This window comes from Homalodisca vitripennis, unplaced genomic scaffold, assembly GCF_021130785.1.
Source record: "Homalodisca vitripennis isolate AUS2020 unplaced genomic scaffold, UT_GWSS_2.1 ScUCBcl_12899;HRSCAF=22855, whole genome shotgun sequence".
Lineage (NCBI taxonomy): Eukaryota > Metazoa > Arthropoda > Insecta > Hemiptera > Cicadellidae > Homalodisca > Homalodisca vitripennis.
Window position 1 is genome coordinate 5,159 of NW_025789059.1, and position 24,695 is coordinate 29,853.

The 24,695-nt window shown below is 29.7% G+C and overlaps 1 protein-coding gene and 3 long non-coding RNA genes across 4 annotated transcripts; 2 read left to right on the top strand and 2 right to left on the bottom strand.

Annotated features, from left to right (window-relative positions):
- Nucleotides 1–405: 405 nt before the first annotated feature.
- LOC124375069 lies at nucleotides 406–5,339 on the bottom strand. Its single transcript, XM_046833191.1, has 3 exons — nucleotides 5,316–5,339; nucleotides 1,443–1,627; nucleotides 406–552 (listed from the first exon to the last, which is right to left on the bottom strand). The coding sequence occupies exons 1-3, from the start codon at nucleotides 5,337–5,339 to the stop codon at nucleotides 453–455; spliced, it is 309 nt and encodes a 102-aa protein (XP_046689147.1). The 3' UTR covers nucleotides 406–452.
- Nucleotides 5,340–10,118: 4,779 nt separating this feature from the next.
- LOC124375067 lies at nucleotides 10,119–11,325 on the top strand. Its single transcript, XR_006923645.1, has 2 exons — nucleotides 10,119–10,293; nucleotides 11,178–11,325. It is a non-coding gene; the product is annotated as an uncharacterized LOC124375067 (long non-coding RNA).
- Nucleotides 11,326–15,413: 4,088 nt separating this feature from the next.
- Nucleotides 15,414–16,837, bottom strand: LOC124375068. Its single transcript, XR_006923646.1, has 2 exons — nucleotides 16,730–16,837; nucleotides 15,414–15,568 (listed from the first exon to the last, which is right to left on the bottom strand). It is a non-coding gene; the product is annotated as an uncharacterized LOC124375068 (long non-coding RNA).
- A 3,240-nt stretch (nucleotides 16,838–20,077) lies between these two features.
- Nucleotides 20,078–21,923, top strand: LOC124375066. Its single transcript, XR_006923644.1, has 2 exons — nucleotides 20,078–20,294; nucleotides 21,774–21,923. It is a non-coding gene; the product is annotated as an uncharacterized LOC124375066 (long non-coding RNA).
- Nucleotides 21,924–24,695: the final 2,772 nt, after the last annotated feature.

A 24,695-nucleotide genomic window follows, 5' to 3' on the forward strand; every position in this document is an offset into this window, starting at 1 on the left:
CTCTATAATTATTCGTACAATGTGATCAAATTTAAACCATTTTTTTATTAAGTCAAATGAAATATTAAAATAGAAAACATTGTTACTTTGGTTTCAAACTGTAGTTTCTTCCACAAGCTATTGAACGCGATATTTAGTGGATTACCTGAACAATAAGTATTTTTTACTTATATAATTTTAGTGTAATATTAAACATTTCATACTAATTTTAGCATTCAGAAATACTTCAAAAATGTTGTGTACATGAATGTATATAAAATATCACTGACGAATATTTCTTATCTTTTCATGTTCACATAACTAATATTTTGTTTAATGGTTTAAAATGTACTATTAATCAAATGAATATTTTGTTATAAAACAGAATTAATAAAACAGTAGAGGATGGAGTAACTGAACAGCAAATACGGATAATTTTGATTTATTTGGTCAATGTAGGCCTACAAATAGAATTAGCTGTGGTCCGGGAGAGCTAGCATCGTGTTGTCCGTGTCCAGAGTGTGTCCGTGTACAGAAGCCGGGTCAAGTCGTGTTGTACTAGCCGTCCATCTGCTGCAACATATTCATTACAAATTAAGAACAACTGTTATTATAGAATAATTGTTTCATACAAAGTAAGGTTCTAGGACAAATAATATTTAGAACACGAAGTAACATTTCATGCAATTAAGTATATGAAATGGCACATAGACTATCAGAAAATATTTATAATTTAACTATACAAACCATTTTATGATGTAGTAAATGTAAATACTTTTTCATTAGAGAAATGTTAAGAATAGGAAGTCAAGAATCATAATGTAATGATTTTTATTTATTATTTTGTCCATATCCTGTTCAGTAAATAGTTACTTGCAATGGGAGTTTTATATCCTTGACGTTGACAAGGCCATAACTTAATAATACAAATGGAAGGAACGTTGGAAGTACATAACGGTGGTTTTTAGTTAGTGAAAAACATATTGCGTTTTAGTATTTTGTTTATTGATGTAAAATTCCTTCACAACTAAGGTTTCAAAAACTGTGATGGTTCTAAAAACTCTTAAAGAAATCAAAATTAAGTACAATCGGATGAGATTTACCACAATGAAAAGTAGTGCATTTAAAACAAAGATTAAAATATACTTTTCTTATAATCCATACACATAATTTGGCATTGGATGTATAAAACCTGCACTGATAATTTATTTTCCAAATCTATAGATCTTTATATATTTACACGTTAATAACTCATTTTAATTTTATTCAAATAATTGTAAATAAAAGGAATGGATCTGCCATTACTTTTACGTTGACCCTTGTAAAACTTAACAGTCATTTTGAAATGACGAACATTTTGAGAATAAAAGAGAGTTCAAACATATGTTGAAAAGATTGAAACCCTCGCATTCATGGAGCTTCATAAATAACGCATATGCAATTTATTTTAAACTCAAACATACCTGATGGAAGATCTAGTAGTAGCCGACGACGGCCATGTTGACGCTGGTCCTTTCCTTGCCCATGTTAGTAAGAGTCTGATGTTTCGCTGTGGAAATATCTGATACTGCAGCAGACACAGCGGCGGCTTATATAGTGACCATGTGACCTTGTTTAGCCAATCAGAGCCAACCGTCGCACCACCAGTCTATGCCAAGATATCTGAGACTGTACTCTGAGTTGACCCCATGCAATAATACGACGATCCAGTCAGAAATGGCAGCGCATAATGTACTTCACAATGTGTACCTAAAACAACCCGCCATTTCTGATTGGATAAACCTTTTGAGATGCGGTTTGCGGCATTAAACTCTACTAAGTGAGCTCTTTCAAATGAGGTATCACTCGACCCATGCTTCAATTTAAGATTTCCATGTTTTCCTCTGTGGGTCGTCCCCCCATGGTTGGCATGTCATGGTAATAGCAAGGAAAAATTGTTTACATAGCCATATGACACTGTGCAAAGTTTATAGATGATATCTCCTATGGTTTTTAAAATATTAAGCCGTAACCATACTTTTCAAACACCCTGTATATATATATATATATATATATATATATATATATATATACATATATATATATATATATATATATATATATATATATATATATATATATATACCAGCAGTTACCCGTGGCTTCGCACGCAAATTCCTGTTGAAAAACCGGACAATATATTCTTGTATTCTTTTTCTATGACAAAACTGTCCTGAGATAATCGATAGTCACTCAAAGCTATTCATTTTTATATTCAAGTTTAAAGAACAGTGTTTTGGGATCCTGAAGTCGTAAGGTGAAACAATTTTTATACAATTCGTATTCCCTTCCAACATGCCATAATAATTTATTGAAGTTCTCTGACGATTTCAATAATAATAACAGTTTGTCTCTTTGTCTCAATGACGAAAGTGTTTTCGTACAACTAAAAAGTTATTGCGGACAATATGAGTCTGTTCCGGTCGTTTAAATTCACTCCCGGTCTAATCTACTAATCTATTTTCGGTTCCACAATTGAATTATGCTGCTGCACTAAACAAAACAAAATGGTCTCATATGTTGGTTTCGGAATCCAACTTAGATTAATTTTTGGTGCAAAAGTGATTTTGATATTTTAAACCGATTAATAAATATGTATAATGGTATATGCTTCTAATATAAGGGCAAGAGGGTGTTATCCCAGTTTGCTTTTCTTTAACTACAATAAAAATGCCATTCTAATGTCAAAGGAGCTAAGCAGATTCGAGTAACTTATGTGTAAACATTCACATCTTTGTACAAATAGAATTTTTATAACGGCGTATAAATAGCATTTCCATGCCGTTAGATGGTTTATTGATCATTGGCGTAATCAAAATTTAAAACTAGATAATAACTTCGTCTTTGCAATCTGCATTACACTACTGACCAAGCAGTTTACAATAATAAAATATTTTCTAAAATTTCAATTTAAACAATTTTTTTTCCCTCTTTAATGTACTTCAGCTGAAAGTGTTAACAGTTAAGAATCAGTTCACTTTGTATTGTGTCATAGCGCAGTCTGTCAGATCTAATATAAAAATCTAAAAATCAACAACAGTTTTGAAATAAAAATTGACTAAATAGAAGTCAGGAGTATGAGACAACAAGTACCACCTTTAATTATGTATCAGTCTATGGGAAGAGTTGCATTGATTACAAAAACTTGTTCCTGCTTGAAACGTTGTAGTTGGGCGCTAAACTGCGGCAAAGCAAGGAATTAGTGATTATAAGTATATTACATAAAATTATTAAACACATAATATTGCGTAAACTCTCACAATAATAAAAATACTCAAAATTTAACTTTAATCATAAAATGAGGGAATTGCTATAAGATTGAAACGCATTAAAAGTCTGAACAAAATTATTTATAGAAGTGATATCAATCATTTAACGAAAATAACTAACTTTGCCAAATACATTTCCTGTACACAATTCGCATATGGATCATGCAACATGGTTTGCTGAGGTTATATGCACAATTTCATAACTATAACTATATGTTAATCATTTTAATACAACACATATGATTTTACTCACTTTCCTAAAATGATTACTCATAAGACCAATGTAAAAATGTTCGCTAACGCGCAGCCAAAACTCATGAAATGATATGTAGGCCTACTATCATTTAAACTAGGTTTTACGTAAATAAATGAAGCTTTTTGGGAAATTCTAAGTATCGTGAGAGCATACAAACAGACGGAAATGCAATTTCTCCATCCCTTTGATTGAAAGGTTTTGTTTATCCAATTATTTGAATTGTATATATATATTTTTTAGTTAAAAAATGCGTTTGATCAAAGATCAAAGATTCGATACAATTCTTGAGGTATTTTCTTACTAAGTATGCCAGGTAGTTGATAATGATTGAGATGAAAGGCAATCTATTATTACTAACTGCCACTAATTAATAGCCGGAATTACATTAAAGCCTTGTTAGATCTCTATTTGAGTTTACATGCAACAAAAACAATTTCGTGGGAAATTATGTCAACTTTATATACTTTTAATTAGTGCTCTACAAATTTATACGTATTTAGGAATTAACCAGTTCCGTGTGATAGTCCAGAACAGTTTTTTTACTTTTCTGTACATTTTGTGTGTCGGATTTTCTAACTTGTGCTTAAAAAGATTCTATAGTTTTAGTTCAAGGCTGATACATAACGTAAACATATCATGGTTCTCCTGATAAATTTCCAGTCCAGTCTCTATATAGATATGGAGGTGTACTAGAAACTAAGTATACATGCCTTTGTATACATTTGGTGTTTATATATATATATATTATATATACAGGGTGTTTGAAAAGTATGGGTACGGGCTTAATATTTTAAAAACCATAGTAGGAGATAACATCTATAAACTTTGCACACAGTGTTCATAAAATTTATAACACAATAAATACAAACACTAAAAAACATCGGTATTTATTGTGTTATAAATTTATGACATAATTTGCTAATTAATAAAAGTCAGTGAAAACACATTGGTAGTAGAGTGAAACGCCGCCTACCGCATCAGAATACGACGATCCAGTCATGAAATGGCAGCGCATAATGTACTTCACAATGTGTACCTAAAACAACCCGCCATTTCTGATTGGATAAACCTTTTAATGCAGAAAAAGTTTAAAGAATTTAGAAATAAGTTGCTGATTGATATACGTGATCTAAAAAACAAATACTATTCTGAGCTTTTAAAAAACTACAATGGTAAATTCTAAAAAAACATGGGAGTATTTTTAAAGGACATAACGGGTCAGAAAAAATGCAATAATTCTGTGATAGCTTTGGAAGTAAATTGTAATATAGTATCTGATCCCGAAATAAGTGGCTAATGAATTAACAAATATTTTTTATCTATTCCTGGTGAACTAAGTAAAACAATTAAGAAACCAAATAATATTGATTACACGAATATAGAAAGATTATTTATGAAACAATGGACCACTCAATCAATGTTTCTATTCCCTGCAACTTTAAATGAGCTTATAATAGCAATTAATTCCTTAAAAACAAGTAGCGCAACAGGTCTGGATGGTATTAGCACATCATTGGTTAAAGATACCTATAGCAAATTTGCAGATGTCTTGCACTTTATATTATAAATTTGAGTTTTTGAGACAGGGGATTTTCCAGAAAAAAGTTGAAAGAGGCTGTAGTCCATACCAATTTATAAAAACGATTCTAGAACCTCTTGTAATAACTACAGACCTATATCATTAACTGTCCACATTTGCAAAGATATTTGAGAAAATCATGAAAAATAAGTTATTACAATTTCTCGAAAATACAAATTTTTTCAGTGCAAACCAGTATGTGATTTAGACAAGCCATGAGTACGGAAACGGCTTTGCTTGAGTTTATGAGTAGAGTGGGTAATGGGATTAACGATAGGAAAAATGTAACAGGGCTTTTTCTAGATATTACGAAAGCATTTGATACAGTTGACCATTCAATTCTTTTAAATAAAATTATACGCTTGCGGAATCCGAGGGGTTGTCTTTAAATGGTTTAAGAGTTATTTATCATGTAGGAAGCAATGTGTTAAAGTAAGTAGTAACTTAAGTCAATTTGGTGAAATAAAATATGGAGTACCTCAAGGGTCAGTTTTAGGTGGCCACATTGTTTTTAATATATATTAATGATCTATGTAATGGAAGGTTTTAACGGTAAGGTTACTGCATTTGCAGACGACACAGCACTTTGTTATGTTGAGAATTCATGGGGAGAAATTGAAGTAAAGATTAACAAGGATCTGAATGCATTTAAGGTGGTGGTTTTCAGTTAAATTAATATGATATTAAGTCCTCAAAAAACCAAATACCATAAATTTTTCGTTAAAAGTGCCTATATCCACGCTTTAAAAAAATAAAATTATGTATAAATGTCTTAACTGTATAAGCACTAATTCTCAATGTGATATAAATTGCAGTCTAGTGGAAGGGGAGGATTCGCTGAAATATTTGGGGTTATGGCTTGATAAAGATTTAAACTGGAAAACTCATATTTCAAAACTTAAACAGAAACTAAAATAATGTAATAAGAATCTTCTATTATTTGAAAAATATGTGTGATACTAAATTGTTAAGAATGATATACTTCTCCCTGGTGAACAGTTAGGATGGAATATGCTATATCGTGCTGGGGAGGAACGTACATAACTAATTTAAAGCCTATAATAACAGTTCAAAAAACATTTTATAAGAATAATCATGAAAAGAAAGAAAACTGAATCATCCTACCCTTTGTTTTTGAGATTGAATATTCTTCCATTAAGATATATGTTTGTTTTTAAAGTTTTAAAAATATTTTTCTTGAGAAGCAAAAAAATCATAAGTCAACAAATAAATTTAAACTTAAATTAAGAAATGCAGAGACTCATTAGTACCAAAACCTTCAAATACTTTCTTTACAAAAACTTTTATTTATTTAGCACCAAAACTTTTTTAATCTGTTACCACCAGCATATAAAGAGTCAGTATTCAATTAATATTTTTCTAAAACAGCTTAAAAAGTGGCTATTGTCCAATGAAGGATATTGAAGAAAGTACTTTTTAAAATTAATGTTTAAAAATGAGATTTTTCCTTTCCTTGTAATCTGTTTTCCAAATAATGATAATATGCATAATTTATTTTTATGTTCTGGTTGTGTTCATTGTGTTTTCCATGTTTATTTGTTTAATTTTTTTACATTTAGGCTTAGTTGAATTATTTTATGTATAGTTAAGATTTTTTATTAATTTAGTTGGCGTTTATCACGAACTTCATGTAGAGTAAAAATAAATAAGTTTTTACTAAAAATATTACTGTACTGTTTGTAAAGCTGCTAGTTTTTCTGTTAATTTTTATGATATTTATTACTCCAAACAGGCTTTGCCTTGGAGTTTTTTCTCTTTATTTCTCATAGTGATAGTGTTATAGTAGTTTTTGAGGTTGCATATGTATGTATTGTTTACGTGTAAGTAAATTTAATGTGTTTTGGTTAGTTTGTAAAATTTTATAAAAATCGTATCTGTAATTTATTTGTGAGAAATAAAGTTTCCTTTCTTTTCTTTTCTTTTGAGATGCGGTTTTGCGGCATTAAACTCTACTAAGTGAGCTCTTTCAAATGAGGTATCACTCGACCCATGCTTCAGTTTAAGATTTCCATGTTTTTCCTCTGTGGGTCCGTCCCCCCCATGGTTGGCATGTTTTCATGGTAATAGCAAGGAAAATTGTTTACATAGCCATATGACACTGTGCAAAGTTTATAGATGATATCTCCTATGGTTTTTAAAATATTAAGCCGTAACCATACTTTTCAAACACCCTGTATATATATATATATATATATATATATATATATATATATATATATATATATATAATATATATATATATATATATATACCAGCAGTTACCCGTGGCTTCGCACGCAAATTCCTGTTGAAAAACCGGACAATATATTCTTGTATTCTTTTTCTATGACAAACTGTCCTGAGATAATCGATAGTTACTCAAAGCTATTCATTTTATATTCAAGTTTAAAGAACAGTGTTTTGGGATCCTGAAGTCGTAAGGTGAAACAATTTTTATACAATTCGTATTCCCTTCCAACATGCCATAATAATTTATTGAAGTTCTCTGACGATTTCAATAATAATAACAGTTTGTCTCTTTGTCTCAATGACGAAAGTGTTTCGTACAACTAAAAAGTTATTGCGGACAATATGAGTCTGTTCCGGTCGTTTAAATTCACTCCCGGTCTAATCTACTAATCTATTTTCGGTTCCACAATTGAATTATGCTGCTGCACTAAACAAAACAAAATGGTCTCATATGTTGGTTTCGGAATCCAACTTAGATTAATTTTTGGTGCAAAAGTGATTTTGATATTTTAACCGATTAATAAATATGTATAATGGTATATGCTTCTAATATAAGGGCAAGAGGGTGTTATCCCAGTTTGCTTTTCTTTAACTACAATAAAAAATGCCATTCTAATGTCAAAGGAGCTAAGCAGATTCGAGTAACTTATGTGTAAACATTCACATCTTTGTACAAATAGAATTTTTATAACGGCGTATAAATAGCATTTCCATGCCGTTAGATGGTTTATTGATCATTGGCGTAATCAAAATTTAAAACTAGATAATAACTTCGTCTTTGCAATCTGCATTACACTACTGACCAAGCAGTTTACAATAATAAAATATTTTCTAAAATTTCAATTTAAACAATTTTTTTCCCTCTTTAATGTACTTCAGCTGAAAGTGTTAACAGTTAAGAATCAGTTCACTTTGTATTGTGTCATAGCGCAGTCTGTCAGATCTAATATAAAAAATCTCAAAATCAACAACAGTTTTGAAATAAAAATTGACTAAATAAACAATTTAAATTGGACCGAATTGGAAATACAATTTTTTGAATCCACCTGAATACACACAACAAATTTCATTACAATCGGTCCAGCCGTTTAGGAGGAGTTCAGTAAGTGACATACAAACGCACACAAGAAATATATATATATATATATATATATATATATATATATATATATATACATATATTATCCATGCCACAAGTTTAGAAATATGTTAATCAGGTTTTGTTCGCCCCCCAAATCCGATTAAAATAAGTTTTTGTTCTATTATTACTAATATTTTGTATACCGTACAGATTTAAGAATTTAATACAAAAATACGAATGATTGTATCAAATATTCCATGATGTTACTTTTAATTAGCAATTTTTGTTAGAAAAAATAATATGTAGGCATACATCCAATTTCAAAATTATGAATCTAACCAAAACAAACTCAAGACTATAAACAGTTTTGGATAATTACTACATGTTTTCTTTATTGTGCTTCATCGTATTTAAGTATAAAATTTTGGATACACTAGTGTCACTAGTGGGTAAATCCATGACAGCGATCAAAAAGTGGCTACTTATTTATACATCTATAGTGCTGCCTCCAATCAAATTAATCTAAAGACCAGCGGCACATCACCTGAAAATCATAGCAATGTTATATTACAGTTCTGAATTAATTATTATAGCTTACCTTTATTGTACTTAAAATGATTTGATTTAAGAATCACGTGAGGGTATACCGTATACCATTATGGACACTAAAATCATGAAAAAAGTCAGATTTAATTTTTAATAACATATTTAATTTATACAAATTATTAAATTATACACTATTTGTAGGTTTATGTGATTTTTATCATACATTTTATTTGATGAATTCCCTATTTAATCAACTACCTCCCCCTAACCTGTGAAAGGCATCCATATAAATAGCAACAATTATTTTACAAACATTCTACATCAAGTTTTAAATCTCTGCGTTATTATCATATTGCTATTGTTAGAACAAATGCCTAAATTGCTTTCCTCTAAAGCCAGTTAAATAAAAATCTGAAATATGCACACAATAGCATAAATATGTTTGTACACTGTTATGTTATTAGGCACCAAAATAATTTCAGAAGCTTTACGTACAACTAGTACGTATTGGCAGTTTTTCAACAAGTTTAATTGGAAGGGAGCAGATATCCATAAGGAATAGACAAAGTATTATGAAATAGTTAGCAAAAAGTTAATTGCAATATATTTTTTCTAGTATTTTAATATCATCATAGCAATATTAAAGTTGATATGCTTGATAGTATAGAACAATGACAATCAAAACAGCTGTCGCATGGCGTGCAAACTATAAATATATAACAAACTATATCTATGTAGTATAATAAAAATGTAATTTTATGAGCATATAAAAATTTATTAACATAAAATCTTAAATATGTTACTTTTAGAATTATATTTCAAAATGCTTAGAATTGTATAGCTTAGTTAATAGCTTAAAAAGGCATATTGTATATTAATAATAGTGTATAATTAAATCACAATGTAAGTTCAGCCTGAAAGTCTATCTTCGATGTAATAGCTTGAGCTTGCCAAAATAATATTCAATAGAGCTTTGAAGAACGTTTATGAATCAAACATAAGTGGTTTTGGAGCAGGATGTTCATTACAAACAATATTGATAAGGTAATAATTTCTATTTGCGAAATGGAGTCGTATGTCAAACAAAATAAACTTCTCACTTTGACCAATCGCCTGATGTAGTCCGCGCTCTGATTGGCCGTCTAAGGTCACATAGTTACTATTTAAGCTGCAACTCTCTCAGCTGCGTTATCAGATATTTCCCCAGCGAAACATCAGACTCTTACTTAACATGGGCAAGGAAAGGACCAGCGTCAACATGGCCGTCGTCGGCTACTACTAGACCTTCCATCAGGTATGTTTGAGTTTAAAATAAATTGCATATGTGTTATTTTCTAAGCTCAATGAATGCGAAGAACTTCCACAGGTGTTTGAACTTTCTTTTATTCTCAAAATGCTCGTCATATCGAAATGACTGTTAAGTTTTCACAAGGGTCAACGTAAACAGTAATGGCAGATCCATTTCTTTTATTTACAATTATTTGAATAAAATTAAAATGAAGTATTAACGTGTAAATATATAAAGTTCTATAAATTTGGAAAATAAATTATCAGTACAGGTTTTATACATCCAATCCCAAGCTGATGTATATGGATTATAAGAAAAGTATATTTTAATCTTTGTTTCAATGCACTACTTTTCATTGCGGTAAATCTCATCCGATTGTACTTAATTTTGGATTCTTTAAGAGTTTTAGAACCATCACAGTTTTTGAAGCCTTAGTTGTGAAGGAGTTTACATTAATATACAAACTACTAAAACGCAATACGTTTTTTACTAACTAAAAACCACCGTTATGTACTCCCAACGTTCCTTCCATTTGTATATAAATATTTATGGCCTTGTCAACGTCAAGGATAAAAAACTCCCATTGCAAGTAACTATTTACTGAACAGGATATGGACAAAATAATAAATAAAAATCATTACATTATTATTCTTGAATTTCTATTCTTAACATTTCTCTAATGAAAAAGTATTTACATTTACTACATCATAAAATGGTTTGTATAGTTAAATTATAAATATTTTCTGATAGTCTATGTGCCATTTTCTATACTTAATTGCATGAAATGTTACTTCGTGTTCTAAATATTATTTGTCCTAGAACCTTACTTTGTATGAAAAAAATATTCTATAATAACAGTTGTTCTTAATTTGCAATGAATTATGTTCCAGCAGATGAATGGCTAGTACAACACGGACTTGACCCGGCTTCTGTACACGGACACGCTCTGGACACGGACAACACGATGCTAGCTCTCCCGGACCACACCTAATTCTATTTGTAGGCCTACATTGACCAAATAAATCAAAATTATCCGTATTTGCTGTTCAGTTATTCTATCCTCTACTGTTTTATTAATTCTGTTTATAACAAAATATTAATTTGATTAATAGTATATTTAAACTATTGAACAAAATATTAGTTATGTGAACATGAAAAAGATAACAAATATTTGTCAGTGATATATTATATACATTCATGTACACCTAAATACACACACCGAGTTTTTGAATTATTTCTGAATGCTAACATATGAGTATAAAATGTGTTAAAGACACACTAAAATTATATAAGTAAAAAATACTTAGGTGCTTTACAGAATGTCACCTAAGGTTTGCTAATGAAATTAAACTTTAGACACAATTATTATAGGATTGATTTTTGTTACAATCTTTATTTATTTTACAATTATTTTTAAAACTATGCTCAAATTAGTAGCCAAAATGAAGTATTTCTCAGCATTTTCAGTGGCTCTCTATGTAATCCATTTTGTAAAAGTTTTTGTGATCGTTTTTGTTGCAATATAAGAATGACACCACGGTCCTTAGAAAAGTAGTGTGGTTTAAACTGATGTGTTCTTCAAACTGCTATGTGTTGTAAAGATATTTCCAACAGCCTATCAACTGCTTATTAAACGGAATTATTAAATTGAATAATCTATTAACAATTTGGATACACTTTTGAAATAGGTTTTAACGGCATGTCTATAACTTTACGTATAAGACTTAATTATAAGCAATTTGTCTATAGCAGACGCAAGTACGTTTCGTGATTTATCCAGTCACCTAGAATCATAACAAAACGTTTAACATAAAGAGGATATTATATTTGGAACGCAATTGATAAGTAATACATTTGATAGAGTAACAAAGGTTTTTACTAACAAACCTTTAGTTTTTAAAATTGTTGTTATTTTTATAATACCTTTAAAATGATGTGTCACTTAATAGGGGATCATATTTAAATACGTTTCAACCACCAAATTACCCCATTTTGCAGGGTTAAAATTTTTTTATACATAAAAAACTCATCAGTTGATCATATAAATATACGCAAAATTAACTTCATCTCTTTTCATAAGAAAGTTATTTAGGCGAGGGGCTTTAAGACACACCGTATAAAACGTTCAAGTGTTCATTTTTGTAAAACTGTCAGTGTACCAATTAAGCACAAGTACTAAGGTTTCAAGCCTTCATTGTACCTAGAGGCCTCAAGTAGCTAGTATGTAAACCTGTAGCTAACAGTAATAAGGTTTGCCAATTGCGGGTCTGTGGACTTGACATATCCACAAGGCTGTGTGGAGACGCCCTTTCACACGCCGAAAACCACACTTGTTTATAATTTAGATATAATTAAAAATATAAACTTATTAATTTCACTTTTTCTAATTTAAACCTCCATAGTTTGTAAATTTGCATAGAAAATGAATTAATTATAACATTTAAACATATAGTCACTTTCAGGCATTCTACAAGTAAATCTTTGGGACTAAATAATTGTTACAAATAATTTGTAAGTATATAAAAATAAATTTCGATTTGGTGATTAAAATGGTATCTATACTATCCATATCATTTTGAGATGTCCTACAGACAGACAGGGGTGTAGAACAGTTTTTTAAATCTCACCCAGCAGATACAAGAGGAATTGTCGCAGCCTACTATGTACATGGAGTTACATGCATCGTCTTAGAACGCATTCTTGTTTATGTAGAAATGAACTTTATTGTAAAGTCTAAAGTATATAGATGAAATCTTTCCCGAGATATCTTTCAGGTAATTAGACAACTTGTGTCACATGTAAAGATCAAAAATACAATTAGGTTCCCATAATTCTATCGGCCGTTTATAGTAAATAAGTTACTAATTTTTATACAATTTGACAACACAGAATGCCAACAAATGTAATTCAATTTACTTGGTGTAGTTTAAAAGTTGACAAGAGTTAATTAAATATTCAATCCTATTCAACTTAATGTTTCTATTTCAAAAATTAGACTAATTTCCAGTTTGATAAGGGTAAGGCTTTTACACTACCAAAACCTTCTAGTGTGTATTTGGATTTTCTCACAGATAAAAATATATTTTTAGAAGGTAACAATAAACTACAAAGTATAATATTTATATTTTGTTTCAAATTTGTTATCAAAAAAGTAATGATACATAGTTGACTGAACATTAGCCCTCCGCAACCCCTCAGTCACGTGTTACTTACAGGACTAAGACGACTCCTTGACAACAATTATGAAGGATCATAATAAGTAAAAACTAGTAATAATCATGGACTTTTCAGGGCGAATGTTATGATCTTTGGTTACATCAGCGAGTAGGACTGGAAAATATTCTAAAAGTAGCATTAAGTTTGTATACTTGCATATATTTTTAAACTTAATTCAAATATATAAAGTGAATGTAGGAATATTCTGTGAAATATTATATCTCCATTGAACAGGCAAACTATACCACGTGATTGATTCTATGTAATACAAGGTAACAGACTTTGCTGAGGTGGCTTGCCAAATTTGAAGTCTATAGCTCATTTCACTATGCTAAAAGTATGTATACTATATCGCATATTACAAAATCCAAGTACCATCGAACTTGATATTGCTTATACAGAAATTCATGAAGCATTTAGTATTAACCCTTAAGGTATACGAAATTTCATGTCTATAGGTAATTTTATTTTCAAGATATTGTGCGGACAGACAGTCAGATAAACAGACACACAGAAATGAAAACTTCGGCCTCGAGGCTTCTCTAACCATCGACCTATTGGTTAGAGCTGTTACAAAATCTTTTCAAGTGAGATGGCGTTGCAACTTGTGCAAAGTTTACATCTCAGCTTTTGTAATGTTTAGGGGCTATATTATGTCCTCCGTAGAGTATAATACATCAAAACCTTTACTAATAGTAGGCAATATAATATAAAATTGTAATGTTAACATATTATAAAGAATTTTAGAGCACAATTAAAAAAAATATTTTGAGCGTCATAATATTAGCTACATTTTTTTATTAATACAATATTTAAATTTGGTTTTAAGCCTAATTTTGTGCTTCTAAAATGTTCCAATGTAATGGAAAATAAAATTGTATAAAGTGTTTTTTTAATTCCCCTCAGTCTAGAGTAAACCTTACCGAATTTCTGAGGTTCAGGTTATATAAACGGGCTTTACATACGAATGTAATTATGTAATTTCCAACATAAAAAATTGTTGCATCGGTAGACCAGTCAGAGATCCATCAAATTCTATTTTAAAATATACTGTATTTGAGATAGATCTTTTCCCAATAGGATTTTGTTTGGTTTTTCTTTTCTAGTCGACGAACACAATGTTCGTATAATAAAATAAGTTGTTAAACAATGCTCTGAGTAGGTAAATAAACAACCAACATTCTCACATGGTTTTCTAGATTTCCTCTTGAAAGATTTGGCATACGTTATTTTATAATGGAATAGAAAAATACACTTCCTAAGTAAAACCCAGCAGCAAAACCTTGGCAGTTTCGTATGTGCAGATTAATGGGTTTGAACTATATTTATAAAATCATTCGCAACACAATAAACCAACAAAAATCATTGATAGGGCGTATTTCGTGAATTTTTTATGGTTAAATAATTAATTGACTGAAATATCGAAAAAATCAGTTCCCTTCAGACAATGCATGTTTAGAGATTAGGATTTAATGTGATACTAACAAAAAGTATAGTAACTAACGTTTTTATACTGATATGAAATTGTAACCGTATCTCGTAATGAGTTTAATATTTTACAAGATTAAACTGAAAGTTCGATATTGTACGAAAGGAATTTCTGAACTTCTAGTTCAGTATACTAGTAATTTGATAGTGAGATTAATTTAGTAATTCTTTTCTTTTTATTTACTTAGATAGGATTCTGAGAATTTATTCTACTTGTTTAAAATATGAATTATATATGAGTTAATCTCATTAGTTTTTATTTTAATTAAGAGAAATAGTTTATTCAAAAATTTATAAAGGCGTATGAACAATAAAAAGCCCAATTCCATTGTTTTTCTTAAAGTAACCCACTGTAATCTTCCTTTTTAACAAATTAATGAACTTCAACTAAGGCAAGGATATTGAAAGACAGAAAGACAGAGTTAAATACTGGCAATTTGTGTTTATTAAACTATTAAGAAAATAGAAAACCAATCAGGTTGAGGTATAGTCCGGGAGAGCATCGTGTTGTCCGTGCCGAGAGCGTGTCCATGTACAGAAGCCGGGTCATATCCGTGTTGTACTAGCCTTCCATCTGCTGGAACATAATACAATTTTATTAAGTAAAATCGTACCTAAAATAAGCGTCACAAATAAGCGTCACGGTAAAAATAACAAAATTTTTTATTGCAATCACTTTCACAGACATGAAATTTGTATTTGAATACTTGTAACATAATTAATCGATCGCAACACTAGTGAACTTCAACCCATTACATAAGATTGCAATGACACTATTGCATGGACTTGTCTTAACAAAAACTAATTACAAATATAAAATCAAATGCCCCCAAATATAAATTTACATGTAGAACATCATTAATAGTTATCTCAAATCTTTGTTAGGAATGAATAGAGCAAATTATTTTTTAAACTAATAAGTTAATTAAAATCAAACTGTACGAATGGTATTTAATGACGGAACAACACGGCATCAACAGAAAGGAATAACTAAAAACATATTGAATTAATTACAGTGATAGAACGTCTGATCGTGGATATCAGATCTCGTTACAGTTTTTCTTCCTATCATCAAATCTCGTTTTCTAATAAACCATGACATTTTACATTGCACCTGTTAAACAACATATTCCAAAAATGTTAGATATACAAGTATGTCATAATAAATATTATAACGTTTTTAATTGTATAGTACTGTCTATCATGTACATGTAATCTATAGTAGTTGTGCCTGAAATGGCAATTTACAAATAAAGTATATTTTATAGAATTTATTAATTTAGTAAAGGCATTTACAATTAAACTTTTATTCATATAACTATAAATTTCAAAATTTTAATTTCTTCTGTAATTATTGTTATCAGATAGTTCCACACCATTGCACTATAATTTTATACCAAAATCAGTATTTGCCACTAAGCGTAAATATTGTAAACAGAAATTTAAGGTTCTAGATTAGTTATGAATATCACACTACATTACACTAATTATGGCCACAGGCTCATGTAAAATTACCTAAAATAAATTATTCTTTCTCCTCCTTTTTTGTGATATGTCGTGATCAGATTAATAGTATCATTTTAAAATACAAAAGCGAATTTTGTAATTGTTGTCAAAAATAACTGTATCGTTAAACAGATAACCAATAACTTCTATACCATAAAAAATATATGATTTAAAAAAAAAACACTTTGGAGTTAACGAGTTACTCTGAACAATAAAATCTGCAATTATTTACCTGAAGGAATAAGGTCTAGTAGTAGCCGACGACGGCCATGTTGACGCTGGTCCTTTCCTTGCCCATGTTAAGTAAGAGTCGGATGTTTCGTTGAGGAAATATCTGATACTGCAGCAGACAGAGCGGCGGCTTATATAGTGACCATGTGACCTTGATTGTCTAATTAAAAGATAATATTTCGCAAACAATGGTGCGTGAACTTTGAATTTTGGCCTGTTTTTATTAGACTAACATCGACGTATAAATTTCAGATAAAAAAACTATAACAATGATGTGTGTTGACAGAGCTTAAAGCAAATCAGTTGAATGGACATCAAGAAGGTTATTTAAAAAATGAACTTTCCTTTTGTGTTACAATAAAACATAGATTATAATTTAAGACCGTTAACATTAATTCATACCTAAAATTATAAATAGAATTTAACAAGTTTTATTGCAGTTTATTCCTTTTTTATTACTAATACGATAAGTAAATGCTTTTTACCAATAAAGTTGAAAGAAGTAACCCAACTTAACTAAATATTATTCACTGAAATATAAATAAATGTATAAATAAATGTTATAATTTTTACATTTTTATATTATTATATTTTGAGTTAGGTAGGTTTTTAGTAAGCGATAAGGTTACCAACAAAACTGATATCAGAAAGGCATCCGAAAAAGTTTGCTCTTTTTCTCTCTGAGGCTAGAGTTACTGTTCTATATATAGGCTTAGCTTCTTCTTCATCCACCATAAGATTATAGCTTTTCCAACTTTTATATTTAAAGAGTACTTTTTGGGCTGAAGATGACTAATGGAAAACATTTATTAACCTGTTCTTCAGATGTATTACAAGCTTTGTATGAAATTTCAATAGCTTATCATTTACGTATGTATGCGAATATTACAAAGCTATATTAGAGCTCAACTTTTTGAATTGTATATATACACAGCATAACATAAACTTAAAAAAAACGTAGAAGTTAGAAGAAGAAATGCACAGTATTGATATCAACAAGGGGAACTATGACAAAATCATACGTTCCAAGTCTATATTTGAGTATTGTTGGAGTACATTGCACACATTGGCACATCGTATGACAGAATTCTGGAGCTTTTGAATTCGCTCAATGTCTGTCTCTGAAATACTGTTGCCATGTGCAGGATAACAATAATAAAACACTCGAAAAAGAGTGACTGTATGAGTTATTACTTTGCGGCCTACGGCAGCATATTCTTAGCCTGCCCACAGTTCGCTGTAGTGTGATTGACGTGGTCAGTAAACATCAAGGTTACTGTCCACTACAAGACATAGAGTTCTAAACTTGTCACAGACCTTCAAACTCTCACCACCACCAGCACGCCAAACTCACTGACATTTGTTTATTTTTGCTACCGCATATGGGCAGCAGCAGAATACATACTCACAAACGTGTGTGTGTGTGTGTGTGTGTGTGTGTGTGTGTGTGTGTGTGTGTGTGTGTGTGTGTGTGTGTGTGTGTGTGTGTGTTTTATGTATATATTTCTTTATTTATTTAAATGTATAGTAACAGTTTCTTTTAGATATAATACGTAATAATTGATAAAAACATTACATTAACAATACTACTACGCGTTTGTTTCATTATTATAAAACTGAAAAGTATTGTTAGTATTTTAGAACATTTAGAACTGGAAATAGCGTATTAGTTTGAAAAGCACAGTCCAACGAACTTCCATCCAGCATAGGTCATAGCGACTGCTTCCTTTAGAGTCTTCGGTGTCAAATTCTGACCATCTTATGTTTTGGGGCATTTTGTAAGGTAGATGAGTACTTACCTAATCGCTGAAATCTAAAACGATGTTAAAATATTTGTGCAGACACTAAATGCTATTTTTGTGAAATAAAATCGTCGAGGGGACGTTCATATTAAACTGATCAGGGGTACGATACTTATTAAGTACGATATTACACATACGATAACACGAAATAACTATAAAGTATTGACATATTATCTATACCTAACCAAGTAAATATAATAATACAGTGAACATGGATTGGGAAGTAAGAACCTTACTGTACCTACATTAGGTTTACAAATATTCGTTCTGTCGAAAAAACAAATACCGAGTGTACAGTACAGTCGAAACAGTTTATACAGAGGAAATAGCAGGGTAGGACGCTAAGTAGGCATAAATGTTCTTTTTGAGAATTAAACTAATCATAATTATTATTAGTAAATTATCACAGCATGAAAATGTCATACAATTATGTGTTTGTGTGAATATCCACTAAAGTAAAACATTGTGTGTGAAATACTTGCTGTGATTCAACGTTTATTGAAATTAAATTCCGTTATTGCCATTTATACGATTTTAATTCATGTAAATAAAAGTCGTTTGACAGGTATTTGGCCTTCCGATCATATGTTAGTTTGGTTATTTAGACGCTTATATGACGGATACGGCCAAGTACAAAAAAATTGAATCGTAAAAAGTAAGAGAAATGAGAGATTCCAGGTTCGAGTCCAAGCGGAGCAAGTATTTTTTATGATTCAATGTTTATTGAAATCAAATTCAGCTTTTGCCATTTATACAAATTTAATTAATAAATATATTGTTTATCGGAACAAAAGAGCAAAACTCCCATTTTACGTTGTAAATATAAATAATTAAATACTGAAGTGCTCCTAATTACTGAAATCGTCGTAGCTATTTATCATTGCATGCAATATTGTAGAGATATTGCAAGCAAAACAGCGGGTAAGTGCTAGAATCACTATATGTATTTTATACCAAGTGATTCTATACGAATCTACGAAAATATAAAGAATCTCTTAAACAGCTAAAGAGTGGGATTGATTTGTTTAGAAACACTAATCATTCCGCACTGTTAATACACGACCAGCACCAGCGCCAGAGTTTGTTTTTGTTCAATGGAAATGACCCATTTTTCTGGTAAGATGCAATGCGCTATGCGCTATACAATGGGCTATCTTCCGTAATATCTTGTGAGAAGTATCAAAAAGTAAATTTCACAATATTCTTAAAACTGAGATGACTATTTTTAACCTGATATAATTGTAATATTAATTATAAGTAATGTACTTTTTTTAAACAAACTTTATAATCATTCTCTACGTATTAAATATTAAAATTACGAAGGCAAGTTTTTTTATAGAGATGGTATTTTGAATTTGATATGTACGTATATTCCCATGGTGGGATGTGTCGTGTTTTATATATGTTTCATGCCAAAACGTTTAATAGTTATATACATTCATTGTCTCTTAAGAATTTGATCCTAGATAACGAACAGCTTATCACACGTTATTTACATTTTGCTCTTCGTTATACAACAGATGCGTATTAATGTCTTATCAAGCAGATTCAGCACGGAAGCTTACTCTGACCAATCATCCGATGTGGCCAGCTGACTGATTGATAGACCAAGGCCACGAGATTACAACTCGTATAAATGCCACCGCTCTGCCTGCTCCAGTATCAGATATTTCCCCCGAGAAACATCCGACTCTTACTAACATGGGCAAGGAAAGGACCAGCGTCAACATGGCCGTCGTCGGCTACTACTAGACCTTCTATCAGGTACGTTTTCACAGCTAAATAACTTCTTCTCATAATAATTATCAATTCAAAATGTACAATCATTTGATAATAGGTTTTCTAATTTATTCTTATGTTCATTATTTATGTTCTTTATACGTTTACCTAGATGTAAACTAATACATAAGTGACCAATTTTTTATTTTTTATTAATAATGAACATAAACTGGAAAAGTTTAAAATGTATAAAAAAGGCTTGGTATTTACACTCCAAGCGATCTAGAACAATCTTAAACACAAAATTTGTCAATAAATCCCCATAAAGAAATTTCAGTTTTGATTTTAATTTATTTGGATTTGGTTTTCTGTTATTAAAGATTTTATTTTGAAACTATACATTTTAAGTTGTTTATACGATTTTAGACGCTTTTTGTCAAAAAAAGTAATTTAATTTAGATACGTTTCCGTTAATACACTGGTTTATTTGTTATTATTACCATAGCGTAAATAAATATCTTAGATTTTCCAACCCTGGAACATATTATAAATTCCTTAATATTTAATACAAATATATTAGTGTGTCTAAAATTATTTTATTCAAAAATTTGAACTACTTAAATACTATGGAAAATTTATAGAGTATTCAAAGATATTTTAATTAGCATTTTTTCCAATGTGGAATAAAATGGAAAATAAAATATAATCTTTTAAATGATAAATTGTATCTTTTAACGTACAAAATAAGATATTATCCTGAAAAAAGAAACAAAAAAGGTAGTATTTAGTACAGAGCTGTGTATTATATCTTATTATGATTTTTTATTTCTTATCGACGCTACTGCTTATGAAGACAAAAGAGCTGTTTTATTGGTATAGGGTTTAATCACTCGGCCTTCCAATTGATGAACTTGATTTAACATAGTTTTAATCTCACTTACTTCCTCATTTTGGAAGAAGTGTTAATAACAGTTAACACAATAATTATTATAAATAAGTGCTTCAAAAATCTCTAGATTCGATTTTAAAAAACAATAAAATAACAAGCTCCTTCATTATATTTGCCCTAAATACCACGTCTGTTTTTATTTAAAGAAGCAGGCATAAAGAAACGTTGTCACTTATTTTGGTAACAAATAAAATTGTTGAGATTAGTGTACTTATTAATGTATAGTACCCGATATACATTAGCTTAGAATTACCTTATTTTAGTTATGAAATATTTTGAATTGGTAAGAATTATAGTTTTGAGAAATGTCTGTATCTGAAATACGAGTATGTAGATAGATAATGTGAACTGGCATAATCATTTATTTTATTTTATTTAACAGATCCACTTATGCTCCAAATATAATATTCTTGCTTGGTAGACGGAACTTAATATATTATTTTACAGTTTAACATATTACTATACTCAGTTACTTCCAATTTTCTTTGAGCCCAAAGATATTTATTCATTCTAGAACGTATTTTTAAGAATAGCTTTATCTAAGACTATTAACAAATATTGTTATGATGTTCCAGCAGATGGACGGCTGGTACAACATGGACATGAACCGGCTTCTGTACACGGACACGCTCTGGACACGGACGATACGATGCTAGGCTCTCCCGGATTATTATAACTTAACATGATTGGCTTTTTATGAAATATATCAAAATTCTTCCGATTAACATGTTTGTAAATAATATCCTATAACCTTTTCCTATCCATAATGCAAATATAAAATATGAAAATAAGTACTGTGTAAAATAACCTAAAATATGATTATTTTACGTTATCACATACATCAGGAGTGTATGCAAATTTACTTACGGAAGAATTAGAAGAAGATTTTTTTGAATTCTCAATGCTACAACAAGTTTTCTTTGAAATCTTAAGTAAATTCTTAATTTTGAGATTTACCTGGAAATTGTCTAAAGAAATTCTAGCATTCATGGATGAAGATGTTTTTTGAGCCTGGTCTCCAAACAAAAATTAACATTAAATACAGTAACTCAATGGATTATCTACATTTTAATAGCTATCATCCTGTATACAGCATTTACAAACACTTAAATTGAACACTGTAATGTTCATAAAACAAACAAAAATTATGGAACATTTTATAACAAAATATTTCCGTGGCTTATCATAACAAATATTCTTCACAAATAACAAAAAGGTGATTTTTAAAACCACCCAGTTTAGTGTTTAGTACAAATACTAACCTGAAAAATCTTCTAGTACGGCCCAAAGTTCAACCTATTAAAATTTCAAACACTGTCAACCCTGTAAAGATAAACTTTGTAATACTTAATAAATTATTAACCCTTTCAGGGCCAGGACCAAATATGAGATGTTGCAAAATTTTTTCACATATCATATCCCCTGTGACTAGTCAAAAGTGCCAGGCTAAAATTGGCGATTTTGCAGTCTCTAAGATTAAAATTTATAACTTTTTCATAACAATTAGAGAATGACCTAAAAGTTGCAACCAAATTACTCGTATAGATATAGTATAGATATATACTATCAACAAGAAAATATATAGATGTAGTTTTAAGTAATTTAAAAATTACAAAAAATAGCGTTTTAATAGATTACATAAAAAAATTTATTTTTTTAATTTTTTTGTAAATAACTAAAAAAGGAAAAATAATTTTACCGTGGGAAGCTATTTTATTTATATTTTACATTTAGAAAGGAACAACCATTACAAAATTTTGTGTTATTTCTCTCATAAATAAATTTTTTATGACACATTTTGTATAAATACGCATAATTGTACTTCGCAACAAGTGATACAGCAACTGACTCTTACAATGCAAGAAACTTAAAATAAATATTCACATTATGGATGTACCGGTAAACAGATGATTGTAGGATCCATAAACAGTTTTCAATACAATTAAAAACACTATTTACCAAGAAATATTTTACACAATTTTATTTGAAATTTATTTACACTTTTTCTATTTACAAATATGCTACTTACAATTTTATTCCCATGAGATTGCAAATTGTCAGTCATTGTAACTACTACACACAATAGCTAAGCACGTAACTACTAACACTACTAATATTTACAACAACAAAATAAAATAATAAAGGAGAATCCAGCATACAATAGTACGATTACACTAAAACATAAAAAATTAACAACAATAGATCGAGTCAGCTGATAATGTCGCGTGACAATTACGAAATAAAAATGCATAGACCTCCAAAAATAAAAATGATATTCAAATTAATTATCTACAAATATACCAGGGTGAATAAAAAAAACATAAAACTTTAATCATTTGACGTAGTAATTTATTTAAGAAAAACGACGAATATCAAGGCGGCAATATATTGCCGCCTGGCGCTTTTCAGACACGATCTGTGGCGGCAATACATTGCCGCCGGGCCCGGAAAGGGTTTAAATAGTCCAATATTTTTACTAAATAATTAAAATCGTAGCTAAGGCAGAGGAGAAATTAATTGTAAAACTAAACATATAATTTATCAATTTACTCGTAACACTTGCGGAATAGATAAGGTTGGATTTACGACAGACCCTTTGCACATAATAATGAATAATCATTATTCCAAAAAAACAGTATGAACAGTTGGTTTCCCAACACGCATTAGGCCATCAATAAACTTTGAACAATGTTATTCACTGAAAGGTATTTGCAAAACACCAAATGATGGAAACAACATTTATTTAGAAAATTTAGAACAGGCACATCAGTTAGTATTAAAATTTATAGTACCCTTTGGCCTAAACAAAAGATAAATTGTATTCATTATGTATTCACATTTGTCAAAATTAGATTGATCTACTTTATAAATCTCTCTCTATTTATTATAGTTATTTCTCTTATACTTCATGACATGTTTAAACTTTATGTTTATTTATGTTAATTTTGGTAGTTTGTTGCTATACTATATAATTATAACTATATAAATCCTTTTTGAGAACGGCAAAATGCAGAAATATTAAGGACATTATACCAAGAAGCCTTCTTTATGTTTCCATGTGAGCACTTATGTGATTATATATGTATATATATATATATATATATATATAATATATAAAATATACACATATATATAATATATATATATATATATATATATATATAAAAATATATATACATAACTAGATAAAATATATGAGGTTTCTGGTTCACTTTCGGTACAGACATAAAATAAAAAAACCCTGGCCAAAGAGAGCATCACAAACAATCCACTTATTTAAGCAGAAAAATTCCAAACTACTAAAGAAAAATCGTTTTAAAAATCTCAAAAAAATAGATGAGATATCTCAATGAATATCCCAATTGAAATTATTTATAATTTCGTCAAAAATCCATAGAATTAATCTCTTGAAAATTCGAATACAAATTATTTTTAATAGAAAATGGGACAATACAATTTCAAATACTGTAACAGTCAAAACATCATTGTAAAACACC